Source organism: Cuculus canorus, chromosome Z (genome assembly GCF_017976375.1).
Source record: "Cuculus canorus isolate bCucCan1 chromosome Z, bCucCan1.pri, whole genome shotgun sequence".
Classification (NCBI taxonomy): domain Eukaryota; kingdom Metazoa; phylum Chordata; class Aves; order Cuculiformes; family Cuculidae; genus Cuculus; species Cuculus canorus.
The window spans coordinates 8585945-8605147 of NC_071441.1; the positions used below are offsets into that span (position 1 = coordinate 8585945).

A 19203-nucleotide genomic window follows, 5' to 3' on the forward strand; every position below is an offset into this window, starting at 1 on the left:
AAACAATGAACTTTGCTATGTTTTCGCTAACAGCAGCTTCCAGCAGATGCAACGAGGAAGCAGGTTCTGAAAGAGGTAAGTAGCGTCTTCAGAAGCAGCATGCTAGTTTTAATTTGCTTTTAACTTGAGCAACATTCTCTTAGTTCAAGTTGTGGGAAGTAACTGAGTAAGAAGAAGGCAGTTATATGGGTAAATGCATAACCATCTCAAAACTGTTCATGCCACTTGAGTTGCTAAGCAAATACTATTGAACTCAGTATGTTTAAACTGTTCATCTTTAAATTCCTGGGCAGCACAGTGTTGGTTCTCATGTAAATGAAGATTCATCTTTTTTGGAATGGGAGGCTATAGAATTTCTCAGTTGCTGTGTGTTGCTTCTTTCTAACAGTAAAGCTTGTTTACTTTAGACACAAGTATTGGAGGACTTAATTGGCAATAGTGTAGGCATCTAAGTGATGGTAGTCATTAAAGCAAACCACAAAGAAAAAGCAAATTGTCAGTTTCAGATACTATAGCATCTGGAATGCTGCTTGTAGAAGATGAGCCTAATGTCTTTTACTGAGAGCCAGATGGTAAACCATTTCATGAATTGTATGTTCAGGACACCAGGTAGAGATGCATGATGAATAATGACTTTGACATGTATGGATATTGTCATTTGGGTCAATCTGTTAGAATGCTTACTTACGTGCAGTGTTTTTTGCAAATTAGCCTTTTTTTTTTTTTTGCAAAAAGACAAATTGCCAACTCCTGACTTTGGTGTGAGTAATTTTCATTCCTGATCCATCCTTCTTTGAGGTCCCTTGTGAAATGGCCTCTACTTCTAAGCTTTCAGTGAGTGTCAAATTTTATACCTCTTAGATGATGAGCTTGAAAAGTACCTTAACCAATACAAAACTATAAAGGTACTACCACCAACAGATTGAGTTTATCCTTGTGTATTATAAAACTAAGTATATAAAACTGGTATTGTAGAAATGAGTTCTAACAGAATTAATTTAGGAAATTTCTTGCGGAAGTGGAGAGAAGTCTAAACAACATCCTACTGAACCTACCTTCAGCTGCTCCATACTTAAAATAGTTTTGGTTTAAGTTAATCTTTATGTTGTTCATGAACTTCAGTGGTTTTGTTCTTAAGGTCCAAAGGTGACTTATGTGCCCCCTCCTCCACCTGACGAAGAACAAGCCATCTTTGCACACTACCAGGCAGGAATTAATTTTGACAAGTATGATGAAAACATTGTTGAAGTGTCAGGACTTGACCCGCCAGCACCATTACTGGTTAGTGAACTCATTAATCTCGGGGTTTATGTTGAGTGTGATTCTGCAAGGATGTATACTGAGTTTAATATTCACTGCAAATGAGAACAGTAATAATGATTTTTAATCTTGCAGACAGTACTATGTTAGAAGGAGATACTGCCCATTTGAAAGATATAACGTTGACAAATTACAGAAATGGCCTGGAGAAGCTAATACTGGAGGGACAGGAAATACAGTCCATATATTGCAGAAAAGTACTGGTTATAGATCTTTCAATTAAGAGGTCTTTGGCAGCAGTTCCTGGGAAGGTCATCTTGTTGAAATCTGCTACTGAGGGATCTGTAACAATGTAAATGAAAATTTGTTAGACTAGTTTCATTTGGATAGAGAAGCTTTCTGAAGACGTTCCTAGCCCTATTTTCTATGGCTGCAGTTCATTGTTTAAAAGTAATAATGTAACTTGGCTTCTACTCCGAACTAGGTGGTATTGTAGAACAAAACCCACCCCCCTCTTTTTAGGGAGAAGAATGAGGAAGGGCAGAGGGAGTGGTAGCACTTACATTAAAAGAGAAGATGCAGTTTTTTCCCCATTCATCTTCTGGAAGGTTTTCTTGATTAAGTTAAAGTGTCTTGTATGACACTTTTTAGTGCTGGAAGGCAATGTTGCTGTAGGTTCACTTACCAGTTTTAGCACAGAAACCAAGTGTGTATGTCCTACATGAAATATGACTGAAGAGTTTTAGTTTGATTTCACAGAATGCAATGATGTGAGTTTTACGTTCTTGAATCCAGAGGTATGGCTTCTGAGTAGGTATCTCTCAAAGCTAATAAGATCAAGTGAAGGCATTCACTGTCCTACAAACAAAAAAACTAGCCTGGCATGAGCATGTTGAGTAAACTTTTGGGCTTTCATCTGTAGGAAACTTGGCAATCTTGGTGCCTGGTGAGACCCCCCCCCCCCTCCAAAGTTAATACTTTTAGTGTTTGGATGTATCTGTCTGATGGTACCTCAGTTTTTAAAATTGTAACTTCTGCGGTTGTGTAGTGTGAATAATGTTTTTTTTCTTTTACAGTCTTTTGAAGAAGCTAACCTCTGTCAGACTTTAAACAGGAACATTGCTAAAGCTGGATATTCTAAACTTACTCCAGTGCAGAAGTACAGCATTCCTATTGTACTGGCAGGACGGGACTTAATGGCATGTGCCCAGACAGGATCAGGAAAAACTGTAAGTGTTTGGTGTAGTATTCATAGTGCTTGAAGTGTGTGACCTTGAATTTTTAGGTGGATGTCTCGGTCTTCCAAATGAAAATTACACTAGATAGCTCACAGCTTGTTGTCTAATGATTTGACTTGCACTACGATGGCAGGTGTGTAGTATTAAGTACGGACATGAATGATGGATGGATTGTTGCATTGTGGGGCTGTGTATCTTCTCCATTTCAATGAAGTAGTGTCTCGATAGAGCAGGCCAGTCTGCAGGGCTAGGGATAAAGATTCAGAAATATAGGTGGTCAAAGAAACTGCTGCTAGAAAAAACTCATAAGGTGAAAGTTGGCATTTCTTTGTTGTGTGGGTTTTTCTTTTGTGTACTATTTGGTTTTTGTGGGGCTTTTTGTTTTATGCATTTTTGGTTTTTTACTTAAAGCTTCTGCTAGATTGTAATAGTTTGTCGTCCTTGGTTTGATGAAGTCTCATCTACGACAGACTTAGTTTTGCATAATTCAGTATTATTCATGGGACAGTGTTGAGAGCTGATAGGAAGTTTACAGTCATCTCAACTTGTTAAACTGTTTAATGTACCCAAATCTAACCACTGAGAGCTCTGTTTGAGAATACCTTGATAGTAAGTATAGCTTTTTGCCTTTCAATATAATGTGGAGTTCTAACTTTATGTAGCTTATTAGTTAGGTGTTTTGAAATGCGTCTTCTGTTTGCAGAGGGGTGATGTCCAAGGCTTGTGCTAAAAATACTCAGAATGCTTTTGAGGCTGCTGTACAGGTTCTGTTTTGGGGATAACTGGTCTTACATGGAAGTAAGGGTGCTGGTGCAGCTGTGTTGCAAAACGATCTGTTGTAATGGTCAGGAGAATGGTGATAATGTGATTACCTTTCAGATCTACTAATGATAATGTGAGGCTTGTAAGTATATGTTAAGGAGGGTTTTTGATCCTGGGGTACATGACTATCAGTGTCTGTCAGCATCATGTGTGGAACTTCCTGAAGAACCCGAAAGTTAGCTAGTGCATGACTCTATTCCTGCATTATTAGACTCCTAGGGTCCAAAGAGGTATTTTCATTCTTCTTAAACAAGAAGAAATAAGCTTTGGTGTTCTGTAGTGCATCTAGGTCAATCCTTCTGTGGTCTGATTTCCTTGAATTTGATAATGTGCTGTATCATTATAGTTTTGAGATTGATACACTGCTTTTAGTGCGACTGGTGAACACTTCTAACACTAAGCAGCATAAACACTGGTGCTTTTTTCTTAGGCAGCTTTTCTTCTACCAATTGTGGCCCACATGATGAAAGAGGGTGTAGCTGGCAGTAGTTTTAAAGAGCAGCAAGAACCGGAATGTATTATTGTTGCCCCGACTAGAGAACTGATAAATCAGATCTTCCTAGAAGCAAGGAAATTTGTGTATGGGTAAGCTTTTGCAATGTTGTCTGGCGTTAATTATTACTTTGAATTAGCATTTTTTTTTCATGGACACTTAAAAAAAATTTTCTGTGTCTGTAGAATGACTGTGAACGATTCAATTTTAGATGGTAATACTGGTTAGTAGGTTTCTTACTGTATGGCTAGGGATTTAAACTACTAATGTTCCCAGTAGTGGTGGGGACAGATAGGGGATAGGCTTACTCCAGCTTGAATTGAAACAAGATCAGGGACTAAACCTGTTCCCTCTGAAGAATTACATGCCTATTGCTCAGTTCAGGTTGATGATATTAAGCTCTTTGGCTTAGTTCAGAAATAAGAATATGAAATATATGTATTAATTGATAGTGGATAAACATTGGCATGCTGTGAGTTCAGCCTGTTTCTGTTGACTAAAAGTTTCTGAAAAGCTCCAATTAAACGTAGTAAATTTTTACTGTTGTTGCATATGAAGCTGAATTAGTATCTTCAAGAATAAACACTTCGAATTTGAGCATGAAAATACTCATGGCATGCATGTAAAAACCTGAAGTTATAAAGATAAGCTTGTAAGTTTGCTCTTTAGCTCTGTCAGGTAGTTCTTGCTTGTAGAGGTAGTTTTGTACAGGAGAATATCTAATATAGCTTTAGTTGGTAGATCTAACCAAAAACCTTAGTAGTAGTTCACTGTTTCCATGAGTTTGCAGTCTAAGGCTTGAGTGGCACACTGCATGGCTGGTGTGATTAGTTGCTTTGCAAAATCCACCTGTGTATTTCTTTTTTCCCACTGCCTTTAAAAGGTGTGGAAAAATTGCTTCTGAAGCCTTAAAGGCATGTGTTTGATGGTTCTGCATTTTGTAAGTAGGCTATTTAAAAGGAAACAATGTGTAAACATTTTGGCTCTTAGTGCCTCAGCTGAAAGGAGAGGGAAGAATGCAGGTGAAATCAAGTGTTCTTTCCAAGTAAGCAACCTGTGCAGACTCTGTTATGTAGTATGAAGGGGAACTTGGAGCTTACACTACAGTGAGTTTCTGGTCTTTGATCCTGCTTTTGGTCATAAACTATGCTGTTCGGTGAAGGAATTGAACCACTAAGTAATCTGGTGTAAAGTTTATCTTATGCTCTTTCACATAATTTCATGAAAGAATATTGTTTGCATTCTTGCATAATTAATCAATTTTTTTCTATATCATAGAACATGTATAAGGCCTGTTGTTGCCTATGGAGGTACACAAATAGGCCATTCAATTCGTCAGATAATGCAAGGCTGTAATATACTGTGTGCCACTCCAGGAAGGCTTCTAGACATCATTGGAAAAGAGAAGGTAACATCTCAAAACGTAATCTGACATACCTAAGCACTCCTTAGATTTTTACATAATATTTTCCATTCTTCAAATTTTATAGAAGCAAAGGTAGAGGCATGAAAAACAGTCAGTATGCTGCCTTTATACAAGCACATAAAATACAAATGAGCTGTTTTCGGAGTATCTAACTACCATGAGATTTTGGAGGAGTAGCATGAGTCCAGATCTCTTCAATGCCTTTCAAGAGCTCACTGAAAAATGTCAGTCTAAATGAAAATGGCTGCAGTATTTTTGGCAATTAAATTTTGTAATTTAAATACGTGGAAGACCTTCTTTTAGTTCTCATGGAAAATTCCATAGCAGATTTTCACATGATGTCCTGCTTGGTTTGCCACAATGGCTTTTATCTGTCTGGAGCCATGCTAATATTGATTCTTTAAATGCTTAAATATTGATTTTATTCAAAATATAAAAAACTCCAGGTGTAGTATTATATTTGAATTTTCATTTTTCTAGCCACTCTAAGTTCAAATAGAAATTGCTACGTGTTATAATGGTGGCTAAGTGGTGGTGTACTACACAAATGAAGTTTTGAAAAACACTTCTTGATAATAAGTTGGAGATTGGCTTTTCTGTGGTTGTCAGTGTGGCAGCCTTGGTCAGCAACAGTGAAGTTGTAATGTCCTTCATGCTTTCTAACAATTTTTTTCAGAAAAAGGAGTCTTTTTTCAATGTGAGGGTTGTATGAAAGAATTTTTCCAGAACTAGGACATAATTTCAAAATAGATATCCTGAGTAATACCTGATCTGCAGGTTCTATCTTGGTTTACATTGCTGAACTAATTTCCAAAGCAGTTCAGAGTTTGTGTACTATTAGAATTCGTGCAGATTAAAAAGTTAGATGTCGAGATAAAACAACGTGCATAGACTTTTACTTGTGAATATTTAACTTCTGCTAGAAAGAATTAAGTAAAAGGTGGATTTTGGCAATTAGGACATTCTGTAATTGTGTACTGTTGGTGAACCAATACAATTTTTCACTGAAATACTTACAGATTGGTTTGCGTAATGTAAAATACTTGGTGCTAGATGAAGCGGACCGCATGCTTGATATGGGTTTTGGGTCAGATATGAAGAAGCTCATTTCTTTTCCAAATATGCCACCAAGAGAAAGGCGTCAGACGCTGATGTTAAGTGCCACTTTTCCTGAAGAAGTTCAGAGGTGAGTAAAGTAAAAATGGAAATGTATCTGAAGATGTACTTGTATAGTGGAAAATGTCTGAAGATTAAGGGCACTCCTTACGTTTAAAAGCTTATATTGCTAGAAGATACTGAAAAGCTATGATGTTAACATTGTTTGCTGAAGATTTCCATTTCTTTTAGGTAGCAGAACTCTTAGTAACGTGTAGATTAACTGCTTCCTTTAGGTGGGAAATCTGAGGTAATTTACAGGGTTTTTTTTTGAAGGCTTTTAAATTCCAGTTCCGCAGAAGCTCTCCTGCTGGCTGTGTTTGTTTCTTGTCCCTCCTCCTCCACCACATCTGTGCAATCTCAAGAATAGTGTTCTTGGTCTTGTGCAAGCAGCACTCTCTTTGGCACTAGGGCACTATATAAGCGGACATCCCGAGTACGGTTCAGCTCACCAGGCGTTCTGTTATGCAGTCATAGAGTTGTAGAATAGTTAGGGTTGGAAGGGACCCTAAACATCACCTAGTTCCAATCCTTCTGCTATGGGCAGGGACATCCCACTAAATTAGGCTGCCCAAGGCCCCATCCAACCTGGCCTTGAACACCTCCAGGGATGGGGCAGCCACAGCTTCCCTGGGCAGCCTGTACCAGTGTCTCACCGCTCTCATAGTGAAGAAATTCTTACTGATGTCTACTCTAAATCTGCTCCTCTCCAGTATGTACCTGTTCCCCCTCGTCCTGTCACCACAAGCCCTTATGAATAGCCCCTCTCCAGCTTTCCTTTAGGCCCCCTTTCAGGTACTGGAAGGTCACTATAAGATCTCCTCTGAGCCTTCTCCAGGCTGAACAACCCCAACTCTCTCAGCCTGTCCTCATAGGGAAGGTGCTCCAGCCCTCTGAGCATCTTTGTAGCCTTCCTCTGGACCCATTCCAACAGCTCCATACCCTTCTTATGTTGAGGACTCCACAACTCGACACAGTACTCCAGGTGAGGTCTCACAAGAGAGGGATAGAGGGGCACAATCACTTCCCTCACCCTGCTGGCCACGCTTCTTTTGATGCAGCCCAGGGCACGGTTGGCTGTCTTGGCTGTGAGCGCACATTGTTGGCTCTTTGTTAAGCTTCTCATCGACCAGCACCCCCAAGTCCTTCTCTGCAGGGCTGCTTTCAAGCACGTCATCCCCCATTGTGTCCTGAAAATGGGGATTGCCTTGACCCAAGTGTGGGAACTTATATTTGGCCTTGTTGAACCTCATGATGTTTGCGGAGGCCATCCTTATTTACACGTCTAAGTGCTATTTGATTTCAGTATTTTTTAAGGCTTCTGCGAATGGGTTGAGAATAAATCTTACAGCTCTGCTACACACTACCGCTTTCCGTTCCACTTTCCAGACTCCGAGAGAACAGTTATCAACGGGTGGTAGTGGGATTGCCGAGCCTGGAGTAACAAAAAAAAAAAAACCCTGTTCTCTGTGGGAGGATGGTAGTTATGCAGTATTTCCACTTTTGAAGAGACAGACATCTGAACACTCATTTTTAAATCTGAGGAGTCTAAACTTCATTTTCAGCAGTTGACATAATCTTGGTGACTGTTGCAGTAGGGATACTGTTGTGACAGTACCACTAAAAACCGCCAGTAAACATGTTACATTTTGAGAGCATTTGAACTCATCAGACTGTTGCTACAAAATATCTATGTTGATACTTAAGTGAGTCAAATCCTAAGCACTTCAGACTTCAAAAAGACTGAATGATCTTTTTTGAGGTGGGGGGAAACCATCTTCAGTCGTTTACTGTCTAGGACTGCTTTGTCACATTCAGTCAGTTAACACTGAAAGCTGTTGGGGAGATAAATTGCCTTTCTTTTCTCTGAGTGGGATTGAATTAAATTCAGACTCTGTCTTAAGTCACCTGTTTTGGCATTGGTTCCTCAGTTGAGACTTCTTTCATAGAGTTCTTTTGTCTTGAAAGGTCTTGTAGTGAACTAATACCGGTGGTGTTCCTGCGGCTGGAAATCAAGCATTGAAATGATACTGCACAAGTGTGTTTCATGCTCATCCTATGCTTTACATGTGCGGGAATGTGCAGGTTTTTGGGGTTGATCCCTTGATTCTAGATCTGTTTTCTTTATGAACGTATGTCAGCTAATGCTTTTGCATTTTGCTGCGTGCTCAGGGATGAGTAAAGAGTACTGTAACTACCAGCATCTGAAAGGAGGACGTCTCTTCAGCATGCAACATGTTTACTCTTTGCTGTTCAAGGAAAAAAAAAGCACATCTGCCTTTCTGCTGCCAGTCTTGTAGGATTTCCAAGTGCTGGTGGAAGACTTAAAACTTGAGCATTTAGATCATGATTTGGAAGTGCATAATAACATTCTTGTAACCTTTTGAAGCTGGAATGCCTAAAGGCATGAGGAAGTGAAAACCTTGCTTGTCTGGAGTCAGTTTCTTCTTGGATGTACTGCCTTTCTTATTCTGGAGTCAGGAAAACTGCTATTCTCCCATACTCTGCTATCAAAACTGTTCTGGACAGTATACTATTTTGGTCGTGCAGGATAAGGTGCTTTTCTTGGCCCTGCTAAGTTCAGGCTTTCCTATGCTTCTGTTTAGTGGGTATAATCAGGTTTAGTTTTGACATACTGCTTGGTTTTGTATCTGAATTTGGGTCGCTGCTGTGACATGAACTTTTGGTCTCACGATTAAGGCCCTTCCGGTGTAGATGAGCTGAGAGAACCATGCATTTCCTATCCAGCTGATGAACTTCAGCTTAGCATTTGGGGCTTCATATGTCCCATTAAAAGGCTTTTCTTCCTTCCTATCTTTTGTTTACTGTTATGTTTTAAGAGAGTTTAAGCTTGTCCTTTACTTTCAGTTTAGACTAAACACATTTAAATCTCTAATAACTTGCTCATTTGTTGTGAAAAACACCTTTTTCAGTAGCAGTTACACCTATAAATTGAGTGGGAGATTTGCCTTTGGGCATTCCTTTACCGTTTTTAAGATTTTCCTCTTTTAGGAATTTTTTGTGAAAGTTGAGTTTGCCTGTTTTCAGTTAGAAGTCAACTTGGTCTTCGTAATTTTACTGTAGTTAAAGCTGCTGTGTGTCCTCTGGACATGAAGCACACTTGTGTATTGATCTGTTAATACAGTTTAGTAAAACTTGAGGATTATAGGGCATTCCAAGGAATTGTCTATTTTGATGAGTTTGATCTCTCTCGTAGGATCACCTATTGAAGGAATAACTGAAGGAACACTGCTTGAACAGCACTTGTCTTTTTCCTCTGGCAAGTGATACCATGTAATCGTAGAATGATTTGTGTTGAAAGGGACAGTGAAGGTCATGTAGTTTAAACCCCCTGCAATGAGCAGGGATATCTTCAACTAGATCAGGTTGCTCAGAGCCCTGTCCCACTTTACCTTGAATTTTACAGGGACAGGGTCATCTACCACCTCTCTAGGAAACCTGTGCCGATGTTCCACCACATTCAGTGGAAAAAAAAGTTGCAGTAGGGTCTCCTCTGTGTCTTCTCTCCAAGCTGAACAACCCCAACCTTATCAGCCTCTCTTCACAAGGCAGGTGTTTCAGGCCTTTGATCATTTTTGGGGCCCTCCTTGGGACCCCGTCCTTTTCCCCCATGTGCTGAGGGCTCTGGAGCTGAATGCAGTATACCAGATGTGGTCTCAACAGAGCAGAGAGGCAGAATTGCCTCCCTTGACCTGCTCGCCACATTTCTTTGGATGCAGCCAGGACATGGTTGGCCTTCTGGGCTGTGAGCACACTTTGTTGGTTCATGTCCTGCTTCTCATCTACCAGTACCCCCAGGTTCTTCTCTGCAGGGCTGCTCTTCATTTCTTCATCTCTCAGACTGTATCAGTACAGAGGATTGCCCTGACCCTGGTGCAGCGCCTTGCACTTCACCTTGTTGAACCTCATGAGGTTTTCACAAGCCCATTTCTCCAGCTTGCCAAGGCCCCTCTGGATTGCATCCCATCCCTCAGTGGTGTCGGCCTCGGCTGTCAACTTGGTATCTTCTGCCAACTGGCTGAAGGTGCACTCAATCCCATAGTCTGTGACATTGATGAAGATATTGAACACCAGTAATAAACTGGTTTTGAGTAGTGCTTTTGTTGAGTAGTCAGTAAGGATCATGGTGGTTTTTTTGAAATGCGTTCTGAATTCTGGTCTGTGTAGGATTCTCCACTGTCACTTCAGCATATGATGAGATAGTAACCGGAGAACGGTTCTGTGATCATATGTGTCAGTAACTCATTTTGTTACAAGCGTGTATGTGGACCTCTTCCTGAGATGGCTGTAAAATGCAGTGTCTTCTGAAAAGTTGGAGGGATGTAATCAGTCTGTCCATCTTATTGATCAGGTTTTTTTCTACACTGGTCTAGAAAAAATGCATGTGACTACTTATATTCTCTGCCTTGTGAGGAATGATACAAGTGTTGTGGGGGTTGCTTAAACATAAATGAAGTTATGTTGTTCTTAAAGCAAAAGCTACATAATAGTTTAATGCTGCTCAATTTTGTTTCTTTTCAAGGCTGGCTGGTGAATTTTTGAAAATGGATTACTTATTTGTTGTTGTTGGACACGTGGGTGCAGCTTGCAGTGATGTTCAGCAAAATGTTCTTCAGGTTCCTCAGTATTCCAAGAGGAATAAACTGATAGAAATTCTACAAAGCATAGGTAACCTTCCTTACTGTTAGACATTTTCCAAGGAAAACAAAATGGCTTCTTTTTAAACTTGTGCTCCTGCAATTGACTGGGTCATGATTTGTGTCTGTGTGTTATGTGCTTTACAAAACTACTGATTAAAGCTTGAAGCAGACCTCAGGGAGTTCTTGGGGTTTTAGGCATATTAGTGCTTTGAGTGTTTGTGAAGGTCTCATCTCTGTTGAGCACTGGCATACAAGCTTCCCAGATAGTTTTTCATATGCTCAATTACAACAGTAATGTTGAGTTATCTCCAGATAATACATAGGTGCGTTAAGCTTATTATATAAACATTTGGGCCTGTACTTTGTTAATGACTGGGAATTCTTGTTTTGCTCTGAATGTATCTTCAGGTTTAATGCGGGTGTTTGGGAATTAAAATGTGGTCTCTGTACCTTGCTGTTCAGTGCTCAAGACTTTCAGCCCTATGCTGTAGAAAAGGAATGCATACTTAATGCAGAGAACATTTGTTTCCTCCTTTTATTGAGAAAAATACAAGGCATTTGTTTTCACCTGGGAGTCTGCTGATCTAGAAATTGATGGATTGCATTTATTTAGTTCAACACAGGCAAGAAATTGAAGTCATATCTTAAAGGAACTACTCAAACCCCATTCTGATATTTGTGTTTACATAAGTAATTGCAGCTGTGAGTAATGAAAATACAAGAGTTTTCCAACTGCAATGGATCTGAACCCTTGTTTAACATAACATAGGTCCTGAACGAACCATGGTGTTTGTGGACAAAAAGAAAAAAGCAGACTACATAGCAGCATTTCTTTGTCAAGAAAAAATATCAGCTACTAGCATCCACGGGTAAGTAATTTTTAAATGAGAGTCAGGTAATAGTATTAATTGAAAGTCCATAGTCTATCTTTTGGGAAGCTTACATTGATATTTTCTGTTTGCTATATTGATATTGATATCAATATATTGATATTATATTGATATTTTCTGTGTGACTTAGCTTCCCTGGTTCCAAATAGCCGTGTAATCCTCAGCAGCTCAATCCCACAGAAAATGTCATGTTTCTGGAGGCCAGTTCTCACAGCATTGCTGCATGTACCTCTTTCTGGATGATCACACTTCAAATGCTGTATATGACCTGGAGAATCTTATGCCTAGTGCCATAAATTAAAAAAAAAAAAGTATATATAATAAGTTCAGTAGAACAAGCTGTTGTTCATATGTAGTTTTTATCATTTGTGTGACTGAAGCCAGACCTTTTGATGTTAGTGGTGAGATGGTATTTGTTGAATGAAGTGGCAGTTGTGGACCTTCGAATCCTGTCTTACAGGCTTCCTTGAAGTGTCAGGGGAAGTCATGTATGATGATGTCTTTTGCTGCTTTCACTTCTGCCTGCTTGATATCTTCATGGATGTAGTATTTGTTTGGAGATCAGTCTAAAGAGAAGCTGCTTCTAACTTACGTTTGTAGTCTACTCATTAGTGTTGCATACCTGAACAAATGCTGAGAAGGTGAAAAAGTCACTAATTCCAGGTCTAAACCTACCTAAAAAGGTGGTCTCTCTTTCGCGTAATAAGCTGGAATGTAGCTCTGTGGTGTTTGTTTGCATGTCAAAATGTTGGACAAGCTGAATCTTAGATTCCCAGTGAACTGTAGCACATAAAAAAAGTGGGTTTGCAATACTTTTTATCTTGTAATGGGAGGAGGGGATGTGAATTCTTGCCAATAAAATTGTTGAAGGTAGTGTTCCGACAGACATCAGAATATCAAGGGTGTACATGAGTTAAAATCATATTTGTACACAGATGGAAGATGTTTGAGTGTATTCTGTATCCTGTCAGTCTTCCAGGTGTGTGAAGGGTCATTTTGAGGAGATCTGGCTTTCAGTTCTAAGATAACTGAACTGCTATCTCACAACCTCTCTTCTGTGAGAGGAGGTTCTTACCACCTTTCTGTCTTAAGGAGCGCTTAGAAATAGAATAACTGGTTCCATGGAAGCTGCTGAGCTGTCATTAATGTTACTGATTTCTGATTCATATAAGTTTCAAGTTGAAGTTACTTAATGCGATTCTTCTCTGAAATAGTGGTCATACAAAACTTCACAGAATGTTTCATGTTAGATTTGAAAAAGCACTCTTTTTTACCTTTCTAATTTGTTTTCTCGTTTGGGAAATCTGATTTACTATGTTTAAGTACTGGATAATCTGTAAATACGCTTTAGAAATACAAAATCCAAACCAAATCTAGTTTTCTTCTCATGATGATGAACAAAAGGCAAGTCCTGTACTGTGGGCTGGCCACAATTCTTAGTGTATCTGAAAGATTGCCTATGCAGGAATCCAGGTAGGCTTAAGCTTTGCTATTCTGACTTCGTGCTGATAAGCAGTAGGAAAACCACTTCTGACTATGGCTTGAGAAAACAATCAGTTAAATAAGTCAATCATCAGTGAGTCTGCATGATTATTTCTGATGCATCTAAGAAAATGTATTTGTCTGGAGATACAGGTTAAATAGTTGTTGTGTCTTACTGCTCCTAAGTTGAAAATTCATTAAGTCTAAACTGGCAGTATAGGGGTTATTCCCTCCTTCCCATCCCCTGAGAACTGCTTCTGAATCATGAGGTTTTAAGTTATGTCTTAAATAATACTGTAGATTTTTTTAGACATTAATTCTAACCGTTGCTTTCTTTGTAGAGACAGGGAACAGAGAGAGAGAGAAGTAGCTCTTCAAGATTTTCGTTCTGGAAAGTGTCCAGTTCTTGTGGCAACTTCTGTGGCAGCAAGAGGTCTGGATATTGAAAATGTTCAACATGTTATTAATTTTGATCTTCCCCCCACCATTGAAGAGTATGTACACCGAATTGGACGCACTGGTCGTTGTGGAAATACAGGCAAAGCAGTTTGCTTCTTTGATAGCAGTTCAGATGGCCATCTTGCACGATCTCTAGTTAAAGTTCTTACAGATGTAAGTTTCAAATCTTGTGCTCAGCTATTTCTGTTAGGAGGAACTTGAATATATGTAAGGCCATGGGAGCTGATGAAATGCATCCCAGAGTCCTGAGGGAAGTGGCAGATGTGATTGCCAAGCCACTCTCCATAATGTTTGAAAAGTCATGGCAGTCAGGAGAAGTCCCTGGAGGCTGGAAGAAGGGTAACGTTGTACCTATTTTTAAAAAGGGTGGAAAAGACAACCCTGAGAACTACCGACCTGTCAGCCTCACCTCTGTGCCTGGGAAGATCATGGGACAGATCCTCCTAGAAGCTATGCTAAAGCACATGGAGGACAGGGAGGTGATTAATGGCAGCCAGTATGGCTTCACCAGGGGCAAGTCCTGTCTGACCAACTTGATGGCCTTCTATGATGGGGTAACGGCAGCAGAGGGCACGGATAAACTGATGAGTGTGATCTGTGTAGACTTCTGTAAAGCTTTTGACACAGTCGCCCACACCATCCTTCTCTCTAAATTGGAGAGAGATGGATTTGATGGTGGACGGTATGGTGAATAAGAAACTGGTTGGATAGTCGTATTCAGAGACTAGTGGTCAATGGCTTAAAGTCCAGATGGAGATCCATAACAAGTGGTGTCCTTCAGGGGTCCATACTGGGACCGGTACTGTTTAATATCTTTATCAATGATACTGACAGCGAGATTGAGTGCACCCTTAGCGGATGACACCAAGCTGAGTGGTGTAGTTGCCACACTGGAAGGATGAGATATCATCCAGAGGGACCTGGACAGGCTGGAGGAGTGGGCCTGTGGGAACCTTGAGGTTCAACAAGGCCAAGTGTTATGTCCTGTACCTGGGCCAGGACAATCCGCATTTTCAGTACACGATGGGGGATGGCGTGCTTGAGAGCAGCCCTGCAGGTTGAGGAGAAGCTTGACATGAGCTGGCTTGCAGCCAAGAACATGCGCTTGCAGCCAAGAAGGCCAACCATATCCTGGGCTGCATCAAAAGAAGCGTGGCCAGCAGGTCGAGACAAGTGATTGTGCCCCTCTATTCCTCTCTTGTGAGACCTCACCTGGAGTACTGTGTCGAGTTGTGGAGTCCTCAGCATAAGAAGGGTATGGAGCTGTTGAAACGGGTCCAGAGGAGGGCTACAAAGATGCTCAGAGGGCTGGAGCACCTTCCCTATGAGGACAGGCTGAGAGAGTTGGGGTTGTTCAGCCTGGAGAAGGCTCAGAGGAGATCTTATAGTGACCTTCCAGTACCTGAAAGGGGGCCTAAAGGAAAGCTGGAGAGGGGCTATTCATAAGGGCTTGTGGTGACAGGACGAGGGGGAACAGGTACAAACTGGAGAGGAGCAGATTTAGAGTAGACATCAGTAAGAATTTCTTCACTATGAGAGCGGTGAGACACTGGCACAGGTTGCCCAGGGAAGCTGTGGCTGCCCCATCCCTGGAGGTGTTCAGGACCAGGCTAGATGGGGCCTTGGGCAGCCTAATGTAGTGGGATGTCCCTGCCTATGGCAGGAGGATTGGAACTAGGTGATCTTTAGGGTCCCTTCCAACCCTAACTATACTATGATAGTGTGGTTTCATATTAATGTACTGAGGAACTATTATTTCTTTGATACTGTTACTCATAATATGAATTTGTAAAGCAGTCAAAGTTGCTAAATTCACTCTTCTAATTCTGTAGGCCCATCAGGAGGTTCCTGTTTGGTTGGAAGAAATGGCTTTTGGTTTTGAAGGACAAAAAAACTTTACGTTTTGTAATACTCAAAGGGTAAGTCTGGAAATGGACTGCAGGTCTTGGGTTTTTGAACTTCATCTCAGCATAAAAGTCTGTTTAGCAGAGAATGCCACCGGAACTGTTTTGGCTGTGACAGTGTCCCTTATCCTGTCTGTGCATCTTCAAAGTGCTCGTTATTTCTGAAACTAATTTTGAACGACTTGATGACTTGGACTTCAACAGCATGGCCTTACTGCCTGCATTAGTCTCCATCTGTAGTGTCAAGATTTAGTCTGTGGAAGAAGGGATTTGTGCAAATTTACACAAAGGCTGAAGTTCCAGAAGTTTCTCTACTGTACAGGTGGGGTAGGAGCAAATAGTTGCTGGTTACACTTTTCCTGCTTGTTACGAATTGCTCAATCAATTAATTCCATTTGACTGAAAACTTCAGCTAATTATAACTCAATATATGCCCTGGTCTCGTCCATGTCAAAATTGTTCTTAATGTCAGTGATGAAAAGGAGCCTTCTGGTCTCTTACTTTTGCTGATATTGGATGTCAAAGTATAGATTGAGTAACTGAGACAGCCTAGGTGGCATCACTCTCAAATTATTCTGCGTTCTTTGGTTTAGGACTTAAATTCTATGCCTACTCCTACTTAGAAGTATTTTTTTTTTCCAACTGATATTTGATACTTCTTGCTTTTACCTACTTGGATTTTAACGCTTTCATCAAAACCCTTTCCTTGGTCTCTTGCTTCTGTGTAAAATTTATCACATTTCAGTTGCATTAGAAGTGTAAATATTCTTAGAGACCACAAGATAGGTGCTCTTACTGCTTATACTGTGTCTGAAGCTAGAGGTCAAGTTTAGACCTTCCTTTGATTAGTTATCCTTTTCCATACCATAATTATTGGAAGTATTGGATGTTTTTGAGTATTTTTACCTGCCTAATTAGTTTGCTCATCAGATCTGAATCTTTTTAATTTGGACCTTGATGGGACCTCAGTTACACTCTTAAACATTTGATTCTCACGCTTGCAGCCTCAGTGGATCTTTCTTTCTTCTGTTCAGGGACACTTTTCAAGTTTGGATAGATTGCTTTCAAAGGTGGATTTTTGAGTCCGGATTGCTTCTAAATAGCCGTCTCTAGTCTTTTCGGACCGTCATCCAGTATTTCATGAAATCTGTCATTTCTAGGTCTGAGTCTGTCCTTCATGCCCTTTACAACCTCTGAGTTGCGAAATATGCCTGCCACTCTTCATCCTCGTACTTGTGAATGGAGCAGTTTCAGTGGAAATCTCTTTGCCTTTGGAGTACTGCCTCTTAATCACATGCACAGTGCACCAGCTCTCGAATTAGATCATCAGGTTATGATTCCTTTCTTAGAATTCCTGATGCCAGTGTTTCTGACAGAAATTGTGCTTTTTTTATCCGCCCTCTTCTTTTTTTTCTTAGAAATTAATGATTAAAGTTGGGGTTTTTTTGTTGTACTATCACTGAGAGGCTTGTGTCATCTGGTGTTTGTTATGGATCCTGATTCCTTTCTTTTTTGTATTTTTCCAATATTCCCGCTCTCTTTCAAAGGGATGTATGAAAGGGCCATTTGATCATCAAATGGTGAACTTGAAAGAGGTATCTGGAGGCTGTTATCTCATTATTTTGGAGCACTCTTATAGTTGACTGGGCTTCATCCTTTTTCTAAAGTAAAAAGATTTTTCTGGGGGAGTAATGCAGACAGTCATTCTTAAAGAAGAAATAGAGAAGGAAATTTTTCTCCAAACTTGTGTGAACTGATTTTTGTTGGGTAAGAAGTTGGGATTTGAACTTTTAAGAAGGATTATTCCTATACCTGATAAAATCTGAGGTTGTTTAAGGCATGTTGATTTCACACCAGGGTCTGAAACCTTACGTGTAGAAGTTTAATGAAGAAAGTGGTTCTGTATGTATTGTAAAAATATATTAAAATTACATTGAGACATGCATGCAGAAAGCTAGAACTGTTTTGTAGTGACTTTTACGATTAAATAACTGAAAGTATTGATGATTCTAAACTAGTCCCTCTTCTGTTTCCTAGGATTACAGAGGCAGAGACAACATGAACCCAGGAGGAATGAAGATGTATTCTGCGAGTCCAGTTGATTCATGGGATTAAAATTACTTTAGTATGAAACTAGGTTGTATTCTGTTGTGTTTTAAGTGAACAGTTGCACTTGATGTTCCTTACTGTTGACCTTGCAGAACACTTAATCTTTAAAAGAGTAGCTTATATCATATGCTAAAGCTTTCAGCTATATATGGATACTCTGTTATGATGAACCCAGTAATGATTGTCACTTTATGTAGGAAGTCAAAAGCAAATCTTTAGGAAACACTTCAGATATTAAGTGTTAAGACTTTCAGTGTTTGATGCTTGGTAGCTTGTATGCTGCTGTGAAGAGGTAGGTGTTTTGCAAGTGAAAAATACTACATTACTTGAACTTACTACATTGTTACCAATGTTTTGCAAGGAAGGATAGCCTTGTGAAGACCCAGTTTGAGAAAGAGCTTTGTGTAAAGGGGTAACCTAATGTTAATGTTAGTTCCTTTTTGTAAAAGGTCAGTTGTGGAATGGAATGTAGTGATGAGATGACTTAATCTTAAGGACTTGTAAAACATATTGTAAGCAGTTACTAATAAAAGCTTGAGCATGTATTGATTGTTGCTTCTCAGTCAGATACATAAAAAAGCACTTCATTGCAGTTTGAACTGGTGTTGCTTTGATGTGCGTGGAACCTGTGCATTTCCAAATAGAACTAAAGGTCAGTTGCTACATCCACAAGTTAGTTGAAATAAATGTTTTTACAGAGCAATCTTCAGAGAAGGGTGGAGCCCTGTGTTGCTTCTAGTATAGGGTTTTTGTGTGTGACGCACCCAAGTATTCTTCTTTTACCTCTGTGGAAAGGTTTGCTGTCGAATAAGCTTGGTAGGTCAAGTCCAAAAGAGTTGCATAGATAGTAGAAGCTATGGAGGGCAAACAGCCATTAGCAGTTCAAAGAGATACCCTTAAAAGTTGCTTTTGCTTTGAAAATCTTTTTTTGTTGACTAGTGCAGCATGCCACAAAGGTGCGTATCATTGTGTACCAAAAGGACACAGAGGGAAATGGCAAAGTAATTGTTAAAATTTGTAATGTGTTACACAGTTGAACAAGCTTACAAGCTTCTTGCTTTTCTCTGGCATTTAGCCCACAATAGTGAGCACTATTATGTGTTGTCTTTCCACTTCATACAGGGGAATAATACTTACCAGCTCTGCTTACGAGACTGAATGTTTAATGCCCAAGTTTGTGAGAACTGGAACTGACTTGGGCAGTATTATGGAGTATCTTATTGTGGAAGAGCAGGCTACCGTTCTTATTTTCTGTATGGATGTGTTTTCAGAAGTATTTTACCTAGTTAAATAGTTACTTACAA

General features: G+C 39.9%; 1 protein-coding gene across 1 annotated transcript in view; it reads left to right on the forward strand.

The window, feature by feature from the left end:
- Positions 1-18282, forward strand: part of DDX4 (DEAD-box helicase 4) — a 31778-nt gene extending 13496 nt beyond the window's left edge. Inside the window, exons 7-17 of the mRNA XM_054054591.1 lie at positions 34-75; positions 1139-1281; positions 2337-2489; positions 3751-3905; positions 5092-5221; positions 6259-6425; positions 10938-11083; positions 11825-11924; positions 13769-14039; positions 15719-15805; positions 17828-18282. Coding sequence (XP_053910566.1) covers positions 34-75; positions 1139-1281; positions 2337-2489; positions 3751-3905; positions 5092-5221; positions 6259-6425; positions 10938-11083; positions 11825-11924; positions 13769-14039; positions 15719-15805; positions 17828-17905 — 1472 coding nt within the window. The 3' untranslated portion in view covers positions 17906-18282. The remainder of the gene's footprint in view (positions 1-33; positions 76-1138; positions 1282-2336; positions 2490-3750; positions 3906-5091; positions 5222-6258; positions 6426-10937; positions 11084-11824; positions 11925-13768; positions 14040-15718; positions 15806-17827) is intronic.
- The last annotated feature ends 921 nt before the right edge of the window (positions 18283-19203 follow it).